General features: G+C 48.9%; 1 protein-coding gene across 7 annotated transcripts in view; it reads right to left on the bottom strand.

Annotated features, from left to right (window-relative positions):
- Positions 1–1,301: 1,301 nt before the first annotated feature.
- Positions 1,302–20,268, bottom strand: part of BAZ2A (bromodomain adjacent to zinc finger domain 2A) — a 34,584-nt gene continuing 15,617 nt past the window's right edge. For 4 of the 7 annotated variants that reach the window (XM_028110913.2, XM_088025238.1, XM_028110914.2 and 1 more), the window contains 27 exons: positions 18,355–18,948; positions 17,280–17,465; positions 16,423–16,641; positions 15,480–15,980; positions 15,288–15,348; positions 14,125–14,233; positions 13,257–13,358; positions 12,888–13,098; positions 11,320–11,420; positions 10,903–10,968; positions 10,485–10,718; positions 10,083–10,337; positions 9,481–9,695; positions 9,102–9,176; positions 8,712–8,892; positions 8,548–8,607; positions 8,212–8,356; positions 7,022–7,698; positions 6,666–6,888; positions 6,394–6,549; positions 6,126–6,277; positions 5,658–5,947; positions 5,414–5,546; positions 5,150–5,296; positions 4,520–4,746; positions 4,262–4,405; positions 1,302–4,169 (listed from right to left, as the gene is read on the bottom strand). In XM_028110913.2, the coding sequence (XP_027966714.1) occupies positions 4,004–4,169; positions 4,262–4,405; positions 4,520–4,746; positions 5,150–5,296; positions 5,414–5,546; positions 5,658–5,947; positions 6,126–6,277; positions 6,394–6,549; positions 6,666–6,888; positions 7,022–7,698; positions 8,212–8,356; positions 8,548–8,607; positions 8,712–8,892; positions 9,102–9,176; positions 9,481–9,695; positions 10,083–10,337; positions 10,485–10,718; positions 10,903–10,968; positions 11,320–11,420; positions 12,888–13,098; positions 13,257–13,358; positions 14,125–14,233; positions 15,288–15,348; positions 15,480–15,980; positions 16,423–16,641; positions 17,280–17,465; positions 18,355–18,948 (5,630 nt within the window). In that variant the 3' untranslated portion in view covers positions 1,302–4,003. The remainder of the gene's footprint in view (positions 4,170–4,261; positions 4,406–4,519; positions 4,747–5,149; positions 5,297–5,413; positions 5,547–5,657; positions 5,948–6,125; positions 6,278–6,393; positions 6,550–6,665; positions 6,889–7,021; positions 7,699–8,211; positions 8,357–8,547; positions 8,608–8,711; positions 8,893–9,101; positions 9,177–9,480; positions 9,696–10,082; positions 10,338–10,484; positions 10,719–10,902; positions 10,969–11,319; positions 11,421–12,887; positions 13,099–13,256; positions 13,359–14,124; positions 14,234–15,287; positions 15,349–15,479; positions 15,981–16,422; positions 16,642–17,279; positions 17,466–18,354; positions 18,949–20,268) is intronic. The other 3 variants (XM_088025239.1, XM_028110912.2, XM_028110911.2) reach the window with 2 other exon arrangements.

The raw sequence follows: 20,268 nt of genomic DNA on the forward strand, positions 1-20,268 counted from the left end.
CTGTCACCCTTCTGATCTTTGCTGACCGCAGTAGGGGTGCTCCCCACATGACTGTGCTCGTGAGAAAGCTAGGTGACCTCCTGCCCATTCCCATTGCTCTTTCTCCCTGCCATAGCTACTCCAACCATATACCAGAACTTCTTTGTCCTCGTGACACATCTACCTCACAATTTCACAGTTCAGCAAGGGCACAGGCACCTGGTTTACCTCCTTCCTTCCCTTCATGAGCTGGGGGCTAGAAGGGGTTCATGATCAAACGCAGTTAACTTTTGGTAATTTGTTTCTGGAGTGTCGTCTTTGGGATTTTTTGCTCCTTACTCCCTCTAGAGTAGTGTGACCTCTTCAGTTTGGTCTCACTGTGGTAGGCCGGGGGTGGGCCATGAATGATTGCCTAGGATGTTAACTAATGCTTGGGAGCCACCCGTAGGAACACCATCATAGGCGCCCATCTCAGAACTTAAAGATTAAAAGAGTTGGCCAGTGGCCGCTGTGTAGCTGAGAGGTAAGCAAGTCCCGAAGAGGGAAGCTGGTGTCCCTGCACCTGATGTTGTCTGAGGGTTCACCGAAACAAAACTTCCAACCTGGCGGGTTGGTAAGATTTCCCAGCCTGAGTAAAGAAAGTTCTCATGCCACTATTGGTGTCCCTGTCCCAACACATTGTTTTGGGTGGTGAGTGCTTTGTTGCATGCACTTGTCATCTTCACCAGTAAATAATTTATACGCACACATTTTGTACATTTTTTATCCAGAAGCTTCTAGTTTTATACTCTTTTCATGTTTATGCCAGTGCTATCTACCCTTCTAGTTTATTCTTCCTTTTTGACCCTAGTATTTTCATGTTCCTTCCCTACAACTTGGTATAGCTCCATTTTGTCTTATTTCAACTTTTGTTTTGAAATAAAACACAAAAGTCTACCCCCTGGTGTTTTATCCATGGGCAGAAGTTGGGAGGTTGGTTATGGGCCCGTATTTGCTACTTTGGGAACACAAGCGGCAGCTTAGGAAGCCATGGTGGCGTCTCACAAGGCAAGGAGTAGGCACCCAGAATGGCACTTTGCTCAGGTGCCAGGAGCACTAAGAACCTGTTCCCTCCACGTAAGCAGAAATTCTGCTGTGGATGCCTCTTGTACAGGAAGGGCCAAGCTTGGAGGTTTAGGGACAAAGCTTGGAAGTTTAGGAGCATGTTGCTCCCCTGCCAGCTATCTCCTACACCAGACGAGCCAACCTCGCCCTCATACCCAGTCTTCCCCTTAAGCAAGTGTGAGAACCTATGTTGAAGGGAAGATAAATACACAAGAGTCTTTTGAATCTCTATCAAATGTGGTTTTTATTTCAACTGACAAGCACTTTTCTACAGCTGCACTTGTGGAACATCACATGGCAAAAACAGGAGGTTTTTTCTCTAGACCTTTTTTTTTCTTTTTTAAACCTTATTAAAAATGAGATTGGTCCTAAAAATATAGAAAGAAATAAATTTAAATTCACAAAAAACTGTACATTATCAAAAAGTCACTAAAACACCACATTTGGTTATATAAAAAGTCAAGTCCCTTTTGTTGTAAAAGGAACATGGAAACTTGTTGGTGTTGATGGTGTGGTTTCTTCCTGTTACCAGACTGATAGAGGGGAGGGGAAACAAAGGGGCAGTGGGTGGGTTTTATTATTTTTTAACCTGCCTTCCCTACCAAATACTCTTATTTGTCAAGAAGAGAAAATCCACCTAGCTCAAGGGGCGGTAAAGATGAGGAAAGAACATGAGAAATGGCCCCTTTGATCATGCCCTACCCCCACCCCCCCTTTCAGCCCCAACTTCTTCAAACTGAGGCTAGGACTCCACCCCATCTTAAGAGTGCCTGGTCCCTAGGGAAAAGAGATGGAGCTGGGAGAGGAACACAAAGAAGGAACATGGAGATTTCACTCCCCCGTCCACCTCGCCTCTAACAATAAAATTAATCTAGTACATTTTATACCGGGGAAAACTGCCATGGGGAAAAAAGAAGAGCCCCCAACTATAACAGTTCCAAACGTCTGACTGACACAAACTTTGTTACAGCGCAGTTATTTAGATAAAATATAAATATTTATGCATAATATAAAGTCAATTCAAATATTCTTCAATCCACCTCTTAAAAGCAAAAAAAAAAAAAAATCTCAAATAAAATTAAAAGTTTTGAGGTTTATCTGACAGAAAAGGCGACTTTAGAAATAGGCCATGGGGGAGAAGGGGGGCAATCAGGAATAAGACGGGCTGCCCCAGGACCTCCCCACTCTGGCCCCCACCCCCTTCAGTGGCTAACCAGTGCTGCCAGAAGTACAAGGAATGCTCCACCTCGCCTGGCGCCCCCTCCCCCACCAATGGAACATTTCTTGGACGCCTCAGCTCTCTGCTTGGGCCGGCCAGCAGCCACCTCCCCAGTGCAAGTACCCGTAATCTCTGATGGGAGGGGCGCTGCTGAGCAGGAAAGCAGCGGGGCAGGGGCCCATGGCTGTAGCTGGGGGTTAGCAGCTTTCCTCTCGCATGCTGGGGCTTAACTCGGGCATAGTCACATGTAGGGCAGTGGTGGACCCAGAACCCCTCTTCCCTACTCTCTTGTGCTCTGGGGTCTCTGCTGCTGCTGGGGAAGGGGTCCCGGGTATGAAGTAGGTAAGGGAAGAAAAGCACAACTAAACCCACAGAAGCTCATGGGGTTAGGGAAAGATCCAGTTCTACCCCTCTCCCTACAAAAGCTTAAGACTCAAAGCTATTGAAAGGAGAGGGAGTTCCTGCTGACAGATTGCACAGTTTGAAGAGGCTGGAACAGAAATGCCTGGGAGAGAGGAGACAGAGCCTTGTACCCAGAAAAACTGCTCCTGTGGTTTCCCAAGGACAAAAATGTGATGGTTTCAAACACTAGGGAAGGTGGGAATAAAGATACTTGGGGAAACTGGATGCCATCAAACAGCACAGGGGCACAATCACAGCATCCTCCCTCCCTCCCCCTCCACACACACACACACACACACACACACACACACACAAAGACACACACACACACACACACACCTCTCTCTGAGGCCAGCTGATTGCTACCTGGCCTCCATCTTGGGAGTGCGCCCAAACTCAGCAGTAGTTGTCCCTGAGGAGTTCCCAAGAGGGAGGTTTGGGTAAGAGGTGGGGAAGGAGGCTGGAAGGCCCAGGGTCCAGGGTGCCTCCCTGCCCTCTCCCCAGCTACTGAGTTTCAAAAAAAGGCTAGAAACTCAGCATGTGAGGAGTATCCAACATTACAGAGGGAACAGCTATTGGCAGGAAGGTGAGGACAGAGAGTAAGACAGGGACCTCCGAACTTTTTTTTCCTTTTGAGGGGAAAAAAGATTTGGGGGGAGAGAAAAGGGTAGAGGAACCCGTACACGATAGCTTTACATTATTGGATGAGAGAAAAATCCTAAAAGTAGGGAGAGGAGGGAAAAGGAAAAATCGAGAGAAGCAGGGAAAGGACTGAACATGGAAGCAGCATGTTCAGGGCCCGGTGTCCGGCTCGACACACTTGGGAGTTAAGTCCACTTTACTGGCCGTCACTGCGGGTCCACACACAGTACAGAGTGTTTTTCGGTTTCACACATTCACTAGAACTATTGCTATTGTTAAATAGCCCCAGAATGCTGGGGCACGTACAGGGAAGGAGAAGAAGGTGGGAGGAGGAAGCAGGGACTTCTCTCCTCCTCATTTTAAATTAGGAAATAAAACAGAAAGGAAAAATTCTTTCTTTCTTTCTTTTTTTGGCTTTCAGTCCAGAAGGACCTCATCTCTGCCCCTCTTATTTGAGGAGCAAGAAGAGGGAAGGGAAAAAGGGGTGTTAGGTAGGGGTAAGAGGATGTAGGGCGCTGCCAAGGGTAAGGTCAAAAATCAGGCTGAGATCTCTGACTTGAGTCTGGACCCAGGGCAGCATCAGCAGGTGAGAATGGCAGGGTTGGTTGGTTTGGAGGGCAGGGGGATGCCACGAGGTGACTCCCCACCTCCCTTGCCTCACAGATTGGCCTGTTTTCCCTGATAGAACTCCTCCCAGCGGCTCTCGAAGAAGCGGCGCATGATGTGCCCAGCCTTGCCCACTTCGGAGTCATCCTCGTTGAAGGTCTGGCAGTTATCAAAGACCAGGAGCGCATCTGCTGCAAACTCCTCTGAGCTGGTATACCTGGGCAGAGGGAGAGGGGGAGGCAGAGCTGTGAGCCAGGAGGAGTCACAGGACTAACACAATAGCCAGGAGACGTGCTGCTGTCTACCTACCCTCCCCGGAGCAGCCGCTCCCGCATGGTGGAAAAATCCATAGGGTTTTTGATGATGCGCCGATACCCGCTCACCAGACGTGGGTTCACGGGCTCCAGGAATGGCCAAGCTGCGTCATGGGACTCCATCTCCATCAAGATAATCCTGTCATTAAAGGGACAGGGATGGCTGCATCTCAGGAAGCAAATCCACCGACCCCTCTTAGTCCTTACTATGGCAAAGGTAGAGCCTGTTGTCCCCAGAATTCATTCAACTCACTCGCAAAACGTGAGATCACTGTGGTGGTTCCGCATGGAGAATCGCCGCCGCTTGGCAGGGGAGAGCCCTTCTTCTGAGTACCGAGGCACTGCTGGGCTCTCTCGGCCCCTGGATAGTACCCGGCGTCGGCGGCCATCACCGTCCGCGAAGTTCAGCTCGTAACTACTTTTCCGCTTCTGGCCTCGTTTTGGGAAACCAGGCTTCTGAGTGAATCTTCCCTCTACCTGCTGAGGATGGGAAAAGGGTGAGATCAGTAACAGCTGGAGATGTACTCTGCTTGCCTTCCAGTTCATTACCATCCCTATTTGTCTAAGTGTGATTGAGGCTTCAAAACACTTCCACGCATCAGCCAGCATGTGCATCTACTCACATAATCCAATAAGAGAGGTAAAAGGGAAAATACAATCATTCCCACTGTACAGAAGAAAGCAAGCGAGGCTACAGAATTTAAATGACCTGTTCCAAGAGGCACCGGAATCCAGGTCTCCCAGCACCTAACCTGTGCTCTTTCCAAGGGGACACTGAGGCATGGTAGGAAGTGCTGCTATCTGTAGGTTGGTGACAAATGGGATAAGAAAGAAAACCTCTGACTTCTGCTTGGGAGTGGGAATGAGAAAGCAGAAGCCTTACCTGCGCCAAACATACGGCACAGAACCAATCTCCTTCTGGGACAGCCTCCATCTTGGGCCGATGGCAGTAAATGTGGCAGCCACGATCACATCCATCACAAAGCAGAAGAAACTCATCGTTGTCACCCTTCCGGCAGACGAGACAGGTCTAGACCAAGGGTATGAGGAGGCAAGGTGAGCCCTCAAGCCTCTACCTGCCAGTGACCCCACTCCCCCCACGAGCTGGCTGCCCCCTCAGCCTTCCCAGGCTCTCCCAGCCTCTTACCACTTTGTTGACAGACTTCTCCCAGGCAATGGACCTCTCCAGCTGGCCCAGGCACAAGCACACCTGGGCTGCACTCCGGCACCGCTCAAGTGTCTGGCGCCAGGCCCGGATGCGAGGGGTGATCTCATAGGATCTGGGAGGTGGGGGAGGGGCGGAGAAAAAGTGGTGATCTTTGGATGAGGAGCAGTATCCATTAAATGCATCCCTTCTCCCCAGGACCAAGAATGGGGGTGGGGGCACTCACATCTCTGTAGTGGTGCACTGGGGGGCACCACTGGGCGTGCTGAGCAAGGCCTTCTCCAGTACAACCTCATGAGCTGGCCAGAGGGGCTCCCGTAGATACCGCCGCTCCACATTCTGCTCAAGGGCAGCAAGGCGCATCACAGCCAGGTCCAGCGGGTTGGTGGTTTTACGCTGGGGTGCCAGTCCTTCCCTACCTCGACCTCTCCAGGTGATATCCTCCTGGGAGTCAGGCAGATGCTCACAGTAGGCCAAGTCTTCCCGAGTAGAGTCTGGGTTGGGACATGTCCAGCCCTGCAGGTGGGAGAGAGGAATAAAACTCATTGTAAAGGAAGAAAATTAAGTGTAGAAAAAAATCTAGTGTCCTAAGAGATCACTTGTGAAGTGAGGACCCAGGGTTTTTCCTAACAGAGTACAAGAGATGACCGTTTCCCCCTCAACAACTTCCTACCCAGTGCCAGCCCTAGTGTACCCGAATCTGCAGATCAGACAGGATAACCCGTTGTTCCAGCTCCTCTACCCACTGAAGCACAGCCAGGTCTGTCTCATAGGTCTTCTCTTTGGGGGACCAGCTGATAATCCCTTCTTGAAAGGCAGGTAGCTGACTAGGCTCAAAGATGGGGTCTGAGAACACAGAAGGCAGAGGGAAAGGCCCATCAATGAGGCCGTTGTCCGCAGCAGCAGCTCAACATTTACCCCTGGGCTCTATAGCTCAGGCTGGGTCAAAGTATTTATCTTACCCGTAGAGGGCCGTAGGCAGACTTCCTGTAAGAAGTCCCTGTGCTTGTTGAGGTGTTTGTGAAGTGCCTTTTCTCGGATGCCTCGGGGGTGCAGGGCCTTGAGCGTAGCATCCAGTGTCTCAGGATCTTGGATGCACCACCAGCCAGAGCACATCTCTGTGAAGAATTTACATATGTGGAGTGGTGGGTGGGAACCAGCTATGAATCCCATGGCCCATGTCTGATGCCACTCCAACCTATACTCTCACCCATGCCACCTCAAGGGCACTCACCAGGAGGGACAGGCTGGGCTGTCAGCTGGGTTAGATAACGCTGTTCCATCTGTTTGAAGAACTTACTGGGGGGCCTTCCTCTCCGTTTTGGCTGTCCTAGCCCTGTGAGACTCTGTGATGTGCCCCCAGGGTCTCCTGTTCGTCTCTTAGAGGCCATCCCAGGCAAGGGGGTAGAAGGGAGCTGTACTGGAGAACAGGGGTTGGCCGCACTGGGTCTATTCATCTGTGAGATGAAACACAAGATGAGGGCATTTTCACATTTATAGGACCCTAATGGCCCTATCCCTTCCCCCAGCTTCGGCACAAGCCCGCACCCAGGCACTGCAGCCTCTGGCAAGATGAAGTCAACTGCATACCTGGCTACTTACTGGCTTGGAGGAGGCAGGCTGCTGAGGGGAGAGAGTAGGCTGGTCCTCAGAAACTGCTGGGGGTGGTGTAGGGGCAGCATTGCATGGCATTTGGGCTGAGAAGTTAAACCAGGGAGCTTGAGAATCAGGGATGGATTCTGCCTCATCAGGCTCTGGCTCCTCCAAGGGTTGTGATGGGGTTGGGTCCAGTTTTCCAGGGCTGCTGTCAGGTGTGAGGACTGAGCTGCTCAGCAGGGAGCCATGGCTCTGAGTCTGGCTCAGCCAAGACAGGAAAGCTGACTGGCTGAGGTCATGCTGACTCTGACCCAAGGACAAAGGGGAGCCTTCTGGCTCCAGGAACCCATTTTGGGGCTGAGGATGGAGCTGAAGCTGGGGTTGGGGCTGGAGCTGGGGCTGAGCCTGAAGCTGAGGATGGGGCTGAATCTCGGGCTGAAGCTGGGCATCGGACTGTTCTGAATCCTGACCCCGGCCAGGGGATTTCAGGTGCCTAGACTGTAGAGACCCAGGCTTAGTTTTCCGAGGCCGGCCTCGGGCCCGGGCAGGAGTACTGGCAGAGGTGCTGGAGCCAGCTAACTCCTTCTTCAGGGAGAAGGGGGCTGGACTGGGTGCTGGATGGGCTGCCACTTTTAAGGAGTCAGTTTCCTGCTTTATCACATCCTCAGGAACTGTAAAGAGAAGTGAAGAGTTTAAAGCATACACTAATACGTAAGGGGAAGGAAAGAGGGTGTATAAATACAGGACAGACATTTTCTTTTTCTCTTGGGACTTAATCCACCCCTTTGAGATTCAATTGGGAACAACTTATATGCCAATGAACCAAGTATCTGGGAAAGAAACACTATTCTCCCAAATAATCAAGAAGCAGCAGCATAATCATAAGCTGACATTTATTAAGAACCAGATAGATGTTAAACACTATCCTAAGAATATTAACTCATCCTAATCCTCTCAACAGCCCTATGAGGTATACCTAACTATTATCATCCCCATTTTATAAATGAAGAGATTGAAGCATACAGCAGGTAGGTGGGAAGTCTCACCCCACAGCCTGTTCTCTTAACCACTATGCTACACTCATTCTCATAAAATGAAAGAAACCCCAAAAGACTTGACAGAGAAAAAGGAACTGGTTAACTCTGTTAGAGTGGACTCAATTCAGGCTCCCATGAAACACCTACGTAAGCTCTCCTCTGTTCCTTCCACGAAGATACCAGCCAAATAGGGCAGCACCCAGTAGCGGCGTCTGTAGCGGTCCTGACCCAAGGAGACGGCCCGAAGCATCTGGGATGAGTGAAGCAGCTTTTTTCGAAAGAAGAGCTGACGCTGGGTAGGCAATGGAAAGAAAGAGGAATAAAAAACACATTTCCAAAAAGTGACTCTGTCCAATATACGGGAGCTGGGCAATGGCTCTCAGCTTCCCTATAAAATTGATCCCATCTGGGGCCCAACTCACAACGTGATAAATTCCCTCCCAGCCCACATCCCCAGATCCTGGGAGGTTAGCAGCACAGTACCTTGCTCAGTTTTTCTATCTGGCGCTCTAGCTCTGGGATGCTTGATGCTGTGGCATCAACCTGGAGAAGAAACAAATGGACAATGAGAGAAAGGGAATTATTAGATTCAAGAAAGACAAATAATCTATTTCCAACTTCCACTGTCCTCAGTGTGGGGCTAGTACCTCTCCATCTCTTCGCCCCCTACGGCCATGGACAGTCACTACAGTCTCTTCCTCTTCCTCTTCTTCCATGCCACTGGTCTCCTCCATGATGCGAGAACTGCGTCTCCGCCCCAGGCCCTCCTCTGGTCCTTGCATCTCTACCTCAGGCCGCCCAGTTCGTTTGGCCAGAGCAGTTTTCAGTCTTAAAACAGAGTAAGGGAAAAACTGCGGTGAGGAATGGGAGACTGCCACAAAAGGAACACCTGGAATCAAAGCCATCCTGAGCCCTGCGGTCAGGTCCCAACCCCAGGGGAGAGGCTACAGGCATCGGTTCCAGGCACGAGTTCTGGCTATGCTTTACTCTTTTCCGCCTTCTCTCCCCTCTAGGCCCTACCCTCTGCCCACCCCTACCTCCGGAGCCGGCCTTCAACAATCCACTTGTTTTTCCTGTAGCTGGACATACTCTCCAGAGTCTTGTCGATCTCACTGTAGAGGAACAGGGAATGAGATTTTGAGGTAGAAGTGGTAGCACAAACAAAAAAGAAGGGAGGCTCAAGGGTAAAGGGGCTGCAGCTGAACAGGAGTTTCATCCTAGGGCCTAGGTTGGATAAATGGCAGAGGAAGGCTTAGATTCTCCCTGGGAAGGTACTAAGACCCAGTCCCCAGGTCGCTCTAGCATCTCCAGAGCATGGCAGTGGACGCATCACCCCAGGACTTCTGGAAGGCTAAACCCTTCCCCTTTCCATTCTGACCAAGGCATACAGTAACCATCCCCACCCCAGACCCTCACTTGATGATGAGGGTGGAGCCATTGAGCTCATGCACAAGGAAGGCCAAGACAGCAGCTTTCTGTTGGGGGGGCTGGGCCTGAAAAGGCTGGGTGCGCAGGCTGTCACAGAGGGCTGGCTCCACTCCATATGCCATGAGGAAGCAGCGCAGGATCTCAGACACGTTGTCTCTTGTCAGTGGGATCTCCGACACCTTCTCTCCCAAGATCTTTAAGGACTGTTTGGAGGAGAACAGAATGGGAGTTAAGAGAAAAAGTGAAATAACACAGGTTGGGTGAATCTGGAACAAGAAAATACACTAGAAGAGAACTATGGGGTGAAGACATAAGAATTAAAGTGCTAACACACGACGAGAGAAGACAAAGGAAATATGAACAAAATAAAGGAATAAAGGAAAATGAACAAAATAAGCAGAGGGAAGTCAGGAAGGAAAACAGAAAGGAAAAATATAAGGAAAACATAAATAGGAAGAAACCAGATCTCCTTTCACTTGTCCTGATCACTTCAGGGAGGGACTTTTGTGTGTTTAACTTAAAGAGAAAGCAAAACTGAGATACAGCCCTGGATCCCAGGCCCTCCCAACCTGCCTGGGGAAGGCCCTCACCTGACAGTAGGAGGGCAGGCCAGGGTCATAGAGCGCAGCCTTCAGGAGCCGCACCAGCAGATCTTGCACCTCACCCAGGCTGTCGCCTTGACACAGGAGTCCCTCCTGCAGGACCCCCAGGCTGGGTACATCTTTGGCGGGGTCAAAGCCCAGCACCTTGCCGAAGCTGTGCAGGAATTCCACGATGGTCAAGCAGTCTGAGAAGGCCCCACTGGGCAGGATCAGACCAGGGATGCGTGAGAAGTCAGGTAGGGGCTGTAAGGATAAAAGTGGTAGGGTTTTCAAACATACCTGAAGGCAACAGTCTGGATATCTAGGAGGTTCTTCTTTTAGTGGAAATGTCTTCACAACTGGCCCCTCCAGGACCCAGGGACCCAGGACTTGTTACTCTCCCCTCACTACCTGGTGATCAGTCAGACACATATCCTCTGTGGGCTTCTTCATCTCTTCCAAGATCATCTGTTGCCTCTGCCGCTCCTCCAAGCGCCTCTGCATGGCCAGCGTTTTATCGGCTTTACAGCCTGATTTGCCTTTGGCCACTTCCTCCTTTTCCTTCATTTTTACCTTCTCCTTCTTCTCCCTCTTCACTTTTTCCTTCAGTTTTTCCTGCTTTGTCTTTACCTTCTCCTTCTCAGCCTACTCACCCAAAGGAGAGAGGGACCAAAAGTTCCATAAAGATTCCAGTCACCACCCTTCCCTAGTCCCCCCACCTCCCACCTCAGAGCCCACAAGCATGGCTATAAAATAAGACCAACTCATATATGTCTTGCAAAATCAGTTTGGTGACTTCAAAGTTATACTTGTGTGTACATGCACCTACCTTGGATTTCTTCTTAGCTTCCTTCTGCTTTAAGCTCTTGGTCTCTTGTTTCCGCTTGTTTCTGGCCTGTAAACCATAAGGGAAGTCATTTCTCCTCAAACTCTGAAAGCATCTCTGCTTGGGCTAGGATTCAAAAACAGACAAGGGTGCTGGGGAGGAGAGGTGAGAGATGGGATGAGGGGTTGGCAATGGATCAATTCTCTCACCCTGGAGATGCCCACATGATTCTTGAACAAGCCCAATTCTCTAAATCAAGCCCCCCCCGCCCCCCCGCAAAGTCCAGGTACGTAGGTATGCTGCTACATGAGGGAAGGCGGGGAGATGGGGAGGTGGCAAATGTAAGAGAAGGAAGAAGAGATGATGAAGCGGACTGTAGGAAAAGTTAACCCACTGTGTAATCTCTCTGATGTCCCTCACCTGCCCTTGGATAGTAGGCTGACACTCTCCTCGTTGTACCTTCTGCTTCATCTTCTTCTTGATTTTATTCATCTTTGCTTTATCCTCCTCATTCAGTGCTTCTGTGAGGGCAGAAAATGAAGAGTGAGGCAGGCAGACTGATCTCCAGCATCCAGAGCAGCACATGCCTGTCACAAAGCTGACTTCCTTAAGCAGCTCCCTGAAGAATCTAGTTTTGTTTTTTGGTATACATAATAACACGTTGGGGAGAAAAATGTTGAAGAGACACCTGCTGTGGGGTAGCACAAAGAACTCAAAACTCTCCTGCCCAGAAGTCCCAGCCCCTGGAACAGATTAGACTACTTTAGAAGGGGTCTTAGAGGCCGCAATGGCAGAATAGCCTTGCAACCTGTCTCTTTCCCAGGCTACCTTGTGGGGGCAGCAACCCACAGATTTCAGAGCAGAGAAAGAAAACAAAACCAAACTGCCAGGGAAAAAGGGTGGTCTCCACAGTTGGAAGCACCAATTAAAAAGAATGTGCCAGAAAGAAAGGGCTCAAATAATGGATACCTCAGTAGAATCGGATCAACACTGACATAGCTATTGCTTATGCTCAGTTCTTATGCCTTGCTCTACCAAAAAAATATAAATTTCTCTGCTTCCAGAAGACTAAATATTGAAGGGGAATGCTAAAAACAATAGAGTGTGTTAGAATTGATGTTTTTGATAGGATAGTACCTATTCTATTCTGACATGGACACACCACCACCATGTCTATACAGCAACCTCCTAAGTTAGACAGATACTATCTACAGATAATCCAGTATAGGCTTCTAGTAAAATATAAGTGTCTTGCTCCAGGTCATATGGTCTGAATGTGGCAGAGCTGGAACTGTGAATAGGAGTCAGAACACTCCAAATTTTTTCAAACTCTTCACAATATATCAGGGTAAATGCAATATCTGCTGAAAAGTTACACATTTCCTACCTGTCTCTCCATTAAAACAGTGTCAATTATTTTTGGATTCAGATGTGAATTCTGAACCTCTGTGATGGTGCAATGAGTAAGGTTAAAGTGCACAACCCAAACCAATAAGCCAAGGAGCTGAAAGATGCCAAGAAAGGACATGGAAGCCCTCTCTTCTATCAACATCCAGGGACTACTCAAGGCTCCACTAGTATAAGCAATTCAAGAAGAAACAGGTTGCTGAAGTACCACAAAAGTGCTGGGACCTTGGTGCTGCTTTCTAGGGAGGGGAAGGTGATTCAGATTCATTCTGTCCAGATAATTAATGTCATTCACGCTCCTGGGAAACCCAGGCATTAGTAATTCCTCAACATTTCCAAAACTTCAGGGGTACTAGGTGGCTCAGTCGGTTAAGCATCTGCCTTTGGCTCAGGTCATGATCCCAGTGGGATCGAGCCCCGCATCGGGTTCCCTGCTCAGTCGCCCTCTCCCCCTGCTCGTGCTCTCTCTCACACTCTAATAAGTAAAAATCTTAAAACAAAACAAAACAAAACAAAAAACAAATGCATTTCCAATACTTCACAGAGCAAGCAGAATCCTAATGTAAGAGACACCACTGTACCTTGGGCCTCCAGTTTCTTTAGGAGGCGGTTATCTGTCTTATTCAGCAGCTCAGCGATTTTGACCTTGGGTGGCCGACCTCGTCCCCGTTTCACCTTGGGGACTTCCTTAGTCTTGGCCTTCTCAGTGTTTCGAGGTCGGCCCCGTTTCCCAGTAATTGCCTGAATCCTGGATGGGATCTCCTCTGCTGAGAGCTGTACCCACTGCAAGCCCTAAGGTAATGAAGAAGACTATTACAATGTGAGGGTGCAAGCCACCATAAACTCTGAATCATTCAATGCCCCAGACCCTCCAAACCCCAAAAGAAGCTACAGCTTCTCCACCGACTCTTTCTCAGAGACAACAGCATATTTAACCCTGGGGTGTGCACCTCTGGCGTGTCTCTCTCTTCAAAGAAATCTCCAACAGGCATACGGGGACTGAAACTGAAGTGCTCACGGCGTACATTGTGTACCACGTTGCGGCTCAGGTACTAAAAGGAGGAGGCAAAGTGGCATTAATGAAGTCCCAGCCCTATCATGCCTTTGTCCAGCAATAGCACAAACAGAACAGGCCAAAGAGCAGAAAATGCTAGCCTGTTGCCCCTGGGCCCAAGAAAGGAGTCTGTGCTTCTGTTAAAATGCCCATGAAATGGGATACGAAGCTTCAGCAAAGCTTGAGTAGTTAGTTATATCCTTGTGAAAAGGCATTAAATTATTTCTGTATATTATGTAGTAGGTCCCTTCACTTCTTGGAGAATAGCAAATCTAGCTTCTTTGTACAAACGTAGAGCTTACCCAAAGATTTTCTCCCTTTACCTCATATTTCTTAGAAATTTAATGTGTATACATTGTCTGCTTTCCTATGACTTTTAGCTCAAGCAACATATATAAGTACTTTTTCTTTCTTAGATGTAGTAAAAAAAAAAAAAATTCTGTTTAAAGACAGAAAGGGATTAAATTTTTTTTTCCCCCTAAAGCTTTCTTGAAGGTCAGGGGCTTTATCTATGAAAAAGTAGTAAATAGTTCCTGTAACGTGTGAAGCAGCAGCTGGCCTTAAATTGTCCTTTCTGGCTAAGGGTAGAACAGCGATTACTAGTATATACTGTTCGGGCTGCTTTTAGTTTCTCTTAATCAGAATTATTAAATGATAGAATTCAAGAACTTATATACATGTTCCTACTTGGTGTACTGATAATCATTTGAAAGTAAAGACTTTGCCATATATTAAAAAAAAAATGCACATGAAAGCTCCATTACCTTGATCACTTCTGGAAACTGTTTCATCCTCTTCCCACAGGGGCCATAATACCACGTCTCCCCTTGCCATCGGTGGCTACCCTTCTTGATGCGCACCTCTCTCCGCCACCTGCCAGAGAAGCACATGTGCCCTGCCGCCAGGTCACACCCCTACCCACAGTCAAGCCATCCCAGGAGCCAAGCCCACCGAGATGACCCTGCCGGCACCTATCTTACTAGAACTGCAGGTAGATGCGAACACAGCAGGAGACACAAGCTTGGCAGGAAGGCAGGCCTGAGCTCTACAAATCCCTCAGGGCCTGGGGGGTGGGGGGAGCAATACACAAAAACGCACAGGCCCAGAAAGACCTCCACCCTGCCTTTACAAAGTCAGTGTGATGAGCAGCCAGGAACCCCCTCCCTAATGCCATTCAAGGCAATTGCTGGGTTTCCGTCCTACAAGTTCTGGGCACCGACTTGAGGGAATAAAGGCAGAAAAGACGGGGCGGGGGGGACAAGCAGAAGAATAAACTTGCTGCTGACTCCATAAAATGACTCTGTAGGCCAAGGTTTAGTAAGGAACTCTGTGTTCTGAGAAACAGATTATTCTAAGACTAAGCCTTATCTTTCTCTCAAAACTTTAAGCAGAACTCAGACTTTGGTGACCACAAGTAGCCAAGAGGGGTGGGGGTGGGGACAATCAGGAAGGCAGTCATTCTTATGAGGCCCTTGGTGTCAACTGGCTTGCTCATTCTGGTCACATCCTGTTCCTGTCCTTACCTCTCCAAAGAGCATTAAAAAAAAAAAATCCCAATTCATCAGGACTTAGCCACTCCCCACTCAACTGCTGTCCCTTCTCTAAGCATATAAAACACGTTGGTTAATTTGGATATCTGAGCTCTAGGGTCACCAGCTGGGTTTGGAAAAGATAACAGCTGCAGCCCCTGGAGCAAAAATCCGAATGGTCACAAGGTGAGGAAAGAATAGGTGAGGGGAGGGCAGATCCTGGGAGAAGGAGGAAAGCTAAAATCTCAGGCATTATCATTGCAGATAACTGTCCTTTAATCCATTCTTGCCTAGCCCATTCCTCTCCATCTCAGATGAGATGACCTCTCTTCCCTTCTTCCTAGAGTCATTCATTAAATTTGTCAAGGTCAATGTATGTAGCAAACTAGAGCATTTACCCATGTTGGAGGGGAAGACGAACTTCTTCTGGGGTAGCAATACGTCTCCTCAGGACATCACCTTGAGAGGAAGATAGGGGATACCCAACTTAAGAATTCAAGCAAAACAGTGAAACTGGCCAGCAGGGAAGGACTAAATGCCACACAGGACAAAAACTTTTCTTTTAAACTGGCTAAGAATGGAACACTCACCACTACCAGAAGTAGTGACTCCTTCTCCAGTGATCTCTTCCAGGTCAGTGGTGGTTTCAGGGAAGGTGCTGACATCCTTATCTGCTGGGGAGGCTGTTGGGAGGACAGCTACTGGGGAGGCTGCAGGGGACACTTTTGGGGAGGTCACTGGGGAGCCTGTCAAGGAGACTTCTGAGGAGACTGGTGGGAGGGCTGCTGAGGAAGTTGGAGAGACAGCTGGGAAAGCTGCTGGGGAGATGACTGGGGAAATTTCCGGGGAGACTGCTGGCGAAACCGCTGGGGAGACTTCTGGAGAGATTTCCAGGGAGGCTGCTGGCGAAACTGCCAGGGAGATTGCTGGGGAGGCTGTTGGCGGGACTGCTGGTGAAGTTGCTGGATGGAGCTGAATAGTGGATGACTGGTCAGAGGCTGGCTCGGTCAGAGGTGGTGGGAAGTCTGAAGCCTGAGTCTCCATTTCTTCCTGTTCTGCATCACTACCATTATTCAGGTCAAAGCTGTTATCTAGAATGCAAAGGGACAAAATGGGTAAGGAAAAAAGGTGTCCTACAAAACAAGAGAATCTACTCAGTCAAACCTGGACTAAGCTAAACAGAGTTACTTAAGAAGGCTTTTCCCTAGGGTTGGAAAACATGAAGTAGCCTCTGGCTGTCCTTCCCAGACATTCATGAAGGTTAAAGGGTAAAAGCTGCTGCATTCACTTTGTGAAGTACCTTTTACCTGGAGCCAGTAAGGCCTTTGGCCTCCTTTTTCCTGCAAACTCCAAGTCCTACAAGTTCTGGGCACAGGGCAGACAGAAGTCAGAGTGAGCAGCCTGTGCCTTTTTTAGTCCCACGATAGCTCCCTCAGCTCCCAGTAAGGCGCCCACCCCTAAGACCCTAACTATGGAACTGGTTCTCTCACCTGTTCTCAGGCCAAAGACTCTGTCCTACCTCTCTTCACTCACCTTGCAGGACAGACTCCCCAAGGACAGGTGGAGAGGTGGGGCTGGCAAAGATAGAGGCTGAAGTTTGACTGTCATCTGCCAGGAGACTGAAGGCAGTGGCGTTATTGAGAGAAGGGCAATCAAGGGCAGAAATCACAGGGCTGTCCTCAAGAGGCAGCTTGTCCTCTGCACCCATCAGCTCCGTGTCATCTATACCATAGAGTCCTCCACTCACTGGCTCTTCAGGAGGTGGAAAAATCAGAAAACAAGATTTAAGAAATACTGGTCTCACTATATCCCAATTCTAGTTAGTTCTCATCATGTTAAGGTTCTTTCTAATATTAAATTAAGGAAATTTTACAGCTCTCTCCCTGAAACAGTAAAGTCACCAGGCTATAGGGATTGTCAAAGCTTGAAGCAGAAATGAAAGGAAAAGCATTGGCTCTATATCAACCCAAAGATCAACACAAAATTCTAGCATCCATCTTAAAATCGGCCTTTCTTATATTTCAGTGGGACAAAAGGTAATTGTTCACTGGCAACAGTTTTCTATTAGAGAAATCTCTATTAGAGATAGTTAGACCCAAACAGCCCAACTGTGTGGTAATAAGTCCTTATCCAGTGATTTATTACAGCCCAGGGCTCCTGGCCAAAAGGAACACTGGGAGAGAACCTGGGAAATGAACCAATTCAGCTCAGAGTGCAGTTGGCCTAGTCAGCCAGTGGGATGAAACTCTGGTCGGCCACAGGATTATCTGGATTTGGGCCACAATGCTCCAAATTCCTCAATACTTTCCCTGGTTTACTATCTCTTCCAGGTGATAGAAGCTGGCTACCTTTTGCATGGACAAACTGAAGGGAGCAGCCTCTAAGCCTACCCGGTGCCAGAGGGTTGAAGGGCTCCAGAGAGACTTCACTGAGGATTGGAGTGTCTTCCAGTTGATCAGGAAGATGTGAAGGATCATCTAAGCAGCTCACTGTGGGGTCAGGGACCAAGACTGAGACCTCTTGGTGTAATGATTCCACAGAAGGGACAGAGCCATTATAGCCACACATCTTCAGTTCTAGGAAATCCCAGAAAAGAGCAAACGTCAAAATCAGTGCCTTCAACTGGTTCATTCAGCTATAGTAGGCAGGCAGTCTTTGCTAGTGGGATGTTCATTCTTCAGTAATCCTAAATCTCAGTCCTATGCTGGGTTCCAATCATACCAAGATACTCTAGTGAGCAATGCTAATAAAATCCTATAGCAGGTAAAGAGAGGGAAAAGGAGAGCAGGGTCTGAGACAAGAACCCCATCATGTTCTCAGCTGTGTTCCCATCCAGTGGGAACAGGTGGTAAACAGAGAAAATATCCTGTGATTTTATAGGGTGGTCACCCTTATATTTGGAATCAATGCCAAAATAAGCATTTATAAATTTTGAGGAAAAAGAGGAGAGGGACTGTCATATGTACCAATGCTAACAACAACAACAACAACAACAACAACAACAGGAAACTGAGTAGACAAGCAATGTTATGCTATGCCTGCTTCCTTCCCTCCTTCAGGTGCCAATCACTACTAGGGCTCAGCTCACTTTAGCAGCCCAGTCTGGCCTTGCCATAGCCAAGTCAAATTGGCTTCAATGACCTCTGCTAATGCCCCAACCCCTTCGTATATTTTGGAAGCAGCCCTTCTCGATGTAGGGTGTCTGTTGGGGCTGTTTCGGGCTCGCCCACCTGCCCTCTCCAGGCCAGCAGCTCTGCATGAGCTTGAAATAATTTGCACTCCCACTCGCGAGCTGGTGCTGCTGCCACAAAAACACCAGCCACTTGGCTCTGCTAATCACCAACATGCAAATCAGCCTCCACTGCAGAGAGCTGGAAAGACAAGTTTTCCTCACCTCAAAAAGCCACTGCCCCCCATAGCCCCATTTTTCCTCTCCCAGCCCAGCTCACAGACCCAGAGTTATACCTGGCTGCTCTTCTTCCAGCTCCAGGCTGCCTACCAAGCCAGTGCCATTCTCTGCCACAACTGATGTCAGCTCCTTTTCTGCCGCCTCATCAGGATGGATACCACTGCCTACTTCCTGGGAGGGTGCAAAGGTCTGGATGCTGGATCCCAACATAGGAGAAGTCTGCGGGGAGGTGAAAAAACTAGGGGGTCCATTGGGCATCACCTCAAAATTCTGGTCAGGAAAGGAATCATACAGTTCCTGTGAGTCGAAGTTAAGCCCCATGGGACTCTGGGTACCATTGGCCCAGAACTCTTGGCTCCCAGCCCGAAGGTTAGTGTTGTGACTTGGGGATGAAGGTTGCCGGCTGCCCCCAAGGATGCCGTTGAGTGGGTACTGTCCCCCCGAGAACTGGGAGAGAAGGGGTGGGTCCTTGAGGTTGCTGCCAGGATTGGCAGATGGGTACTGTGAGTAGTTCCAGAGACAGTCATAGGCCACGCTGGGGTGATGGAGGTGTGAGGTGCTGGAGGAGTGGGGAGCAGAGTTCAAAATCCCTGAAGTAGTAGTGTGAGATACAGTAGATAAGCCATTAACATTCACATCCCCATTCAAACCTGGCAGAGAAAGAGGGAAAAGGGTCAGTTACAGATATGTACGCAAGAAATTCTATCACTTCTACCAAAAGCACAGCACTGACTAGAAAAAGGGAAGGTGAAGGGGAGGGGGATTCCCCCTCTGCTGTATTTATAGCTTTTCAGTCTCCAGGGAACACCAAACCCAGATGCTCCTGGATGTAAGCTTAGCAACTGCTTCTGAGGCTGCTGAGTAGGGGGCTGGGGAGCTCTTCTGGCCTACCACAGCAGCGCCCAGTAGAGAGCTGGCTGCTGCTGATGCTCAGGGCTTTTTATTTTTTTTAAATGAAGCTGCTTGCAGACTCCCTACAGTGACTTGCATTCTTCTCCACCCTCATTCCCTAGAGGAATTCTTCCCTTGGAGTGGCATGACTGAATTCTCCAGGGCCCCCCTTACCCCAGAGCCCCTTTGGCCCTGCAGTGGCACCAGAAGGGACAGCCTCCACCTCACTGGCACATGCAGATCCAGCACTTTGTGCTGGGCTAAGAATAGAATCTGCAGTCACCACAGCAGCAAGATCCCAACTCAGAAGGCTGGGCTTGGCCCCTCCCCATAGAAACTGGAGGGTAATATTGCAGGGGAGAAATGACTGCATGACCAATACTACAGACTTCAGTTCTCAACACCAATGGTAACCTCTGGACTGGAGGACAATTCAAATAAAAGGAACCAAGACACTAAAGAAACTGAGGGGGAGGGGGTCCTCCAGTGAAATAAAGGAGCGTCTATCTATCTGCAACTCCCTTAGGGAGAAGAGAAGGGAGAAGTGGTTAAGTCTAAGCCTATGGCAGTATTTTTCTGCTGTAGGGAAGGAGGAAGCATTTGGGCTTCTCTGCTTCCAAGCATAAAGTACCTGAAATCCAGGAAAGATTAGAGAAGTACTTGGCAGAGCTATGTACAGAGCAACTGATAAGCCAAATCCAGGAAAAGACCTGATCCTGGCAGCAATACTTCCGTCTGGAATTATAGATGCTTCTCTCTAGGGACCTAGGTTAAGCATTAAAACTTTCTGTCCCTCTCTCCTACTCTCAAGGACAGGGGTGGCACAGACTTCAAGTATCTGCCCTCTTCTCTATTACACAAACTAAAAGGCAAACACATCCCAACCTTCACCCAACCCCTCCACCCCCAATCCTAGGGCTGGCTTCTCTAACCTTTAAAAACAGCTTTTCAGAGGGCTGGACCTTTTTCTCACAGGTCCAAAAGTGGGTACCGGAAGCAGAAGCCACCTCACAGCTATCTGGCAGTAGCCAGGGAACAGGGCTGACAGAAGAACAGGCCAAGATGAAAAGGCCAGTATG

This window comes from Eumetopias jubatus, unplaced genomic scaffold (genome assembly GCF_037043125.1).
Source record: "Eumetopias jubatus isolate StellerSeaLion01/CBP00866 unplaced genomic scaffold, mEumJub1_p1.0 scaffold_8, whole genome shotgun sequence".
In the NCBI taxonomy this organism is placed as follows: domain Eukaryota; kingdom Metazoa; phylum Chordata; class Mammalia; order Carnivora; family Otariidae; genus Eumetopias; species Eumetopias jubatus.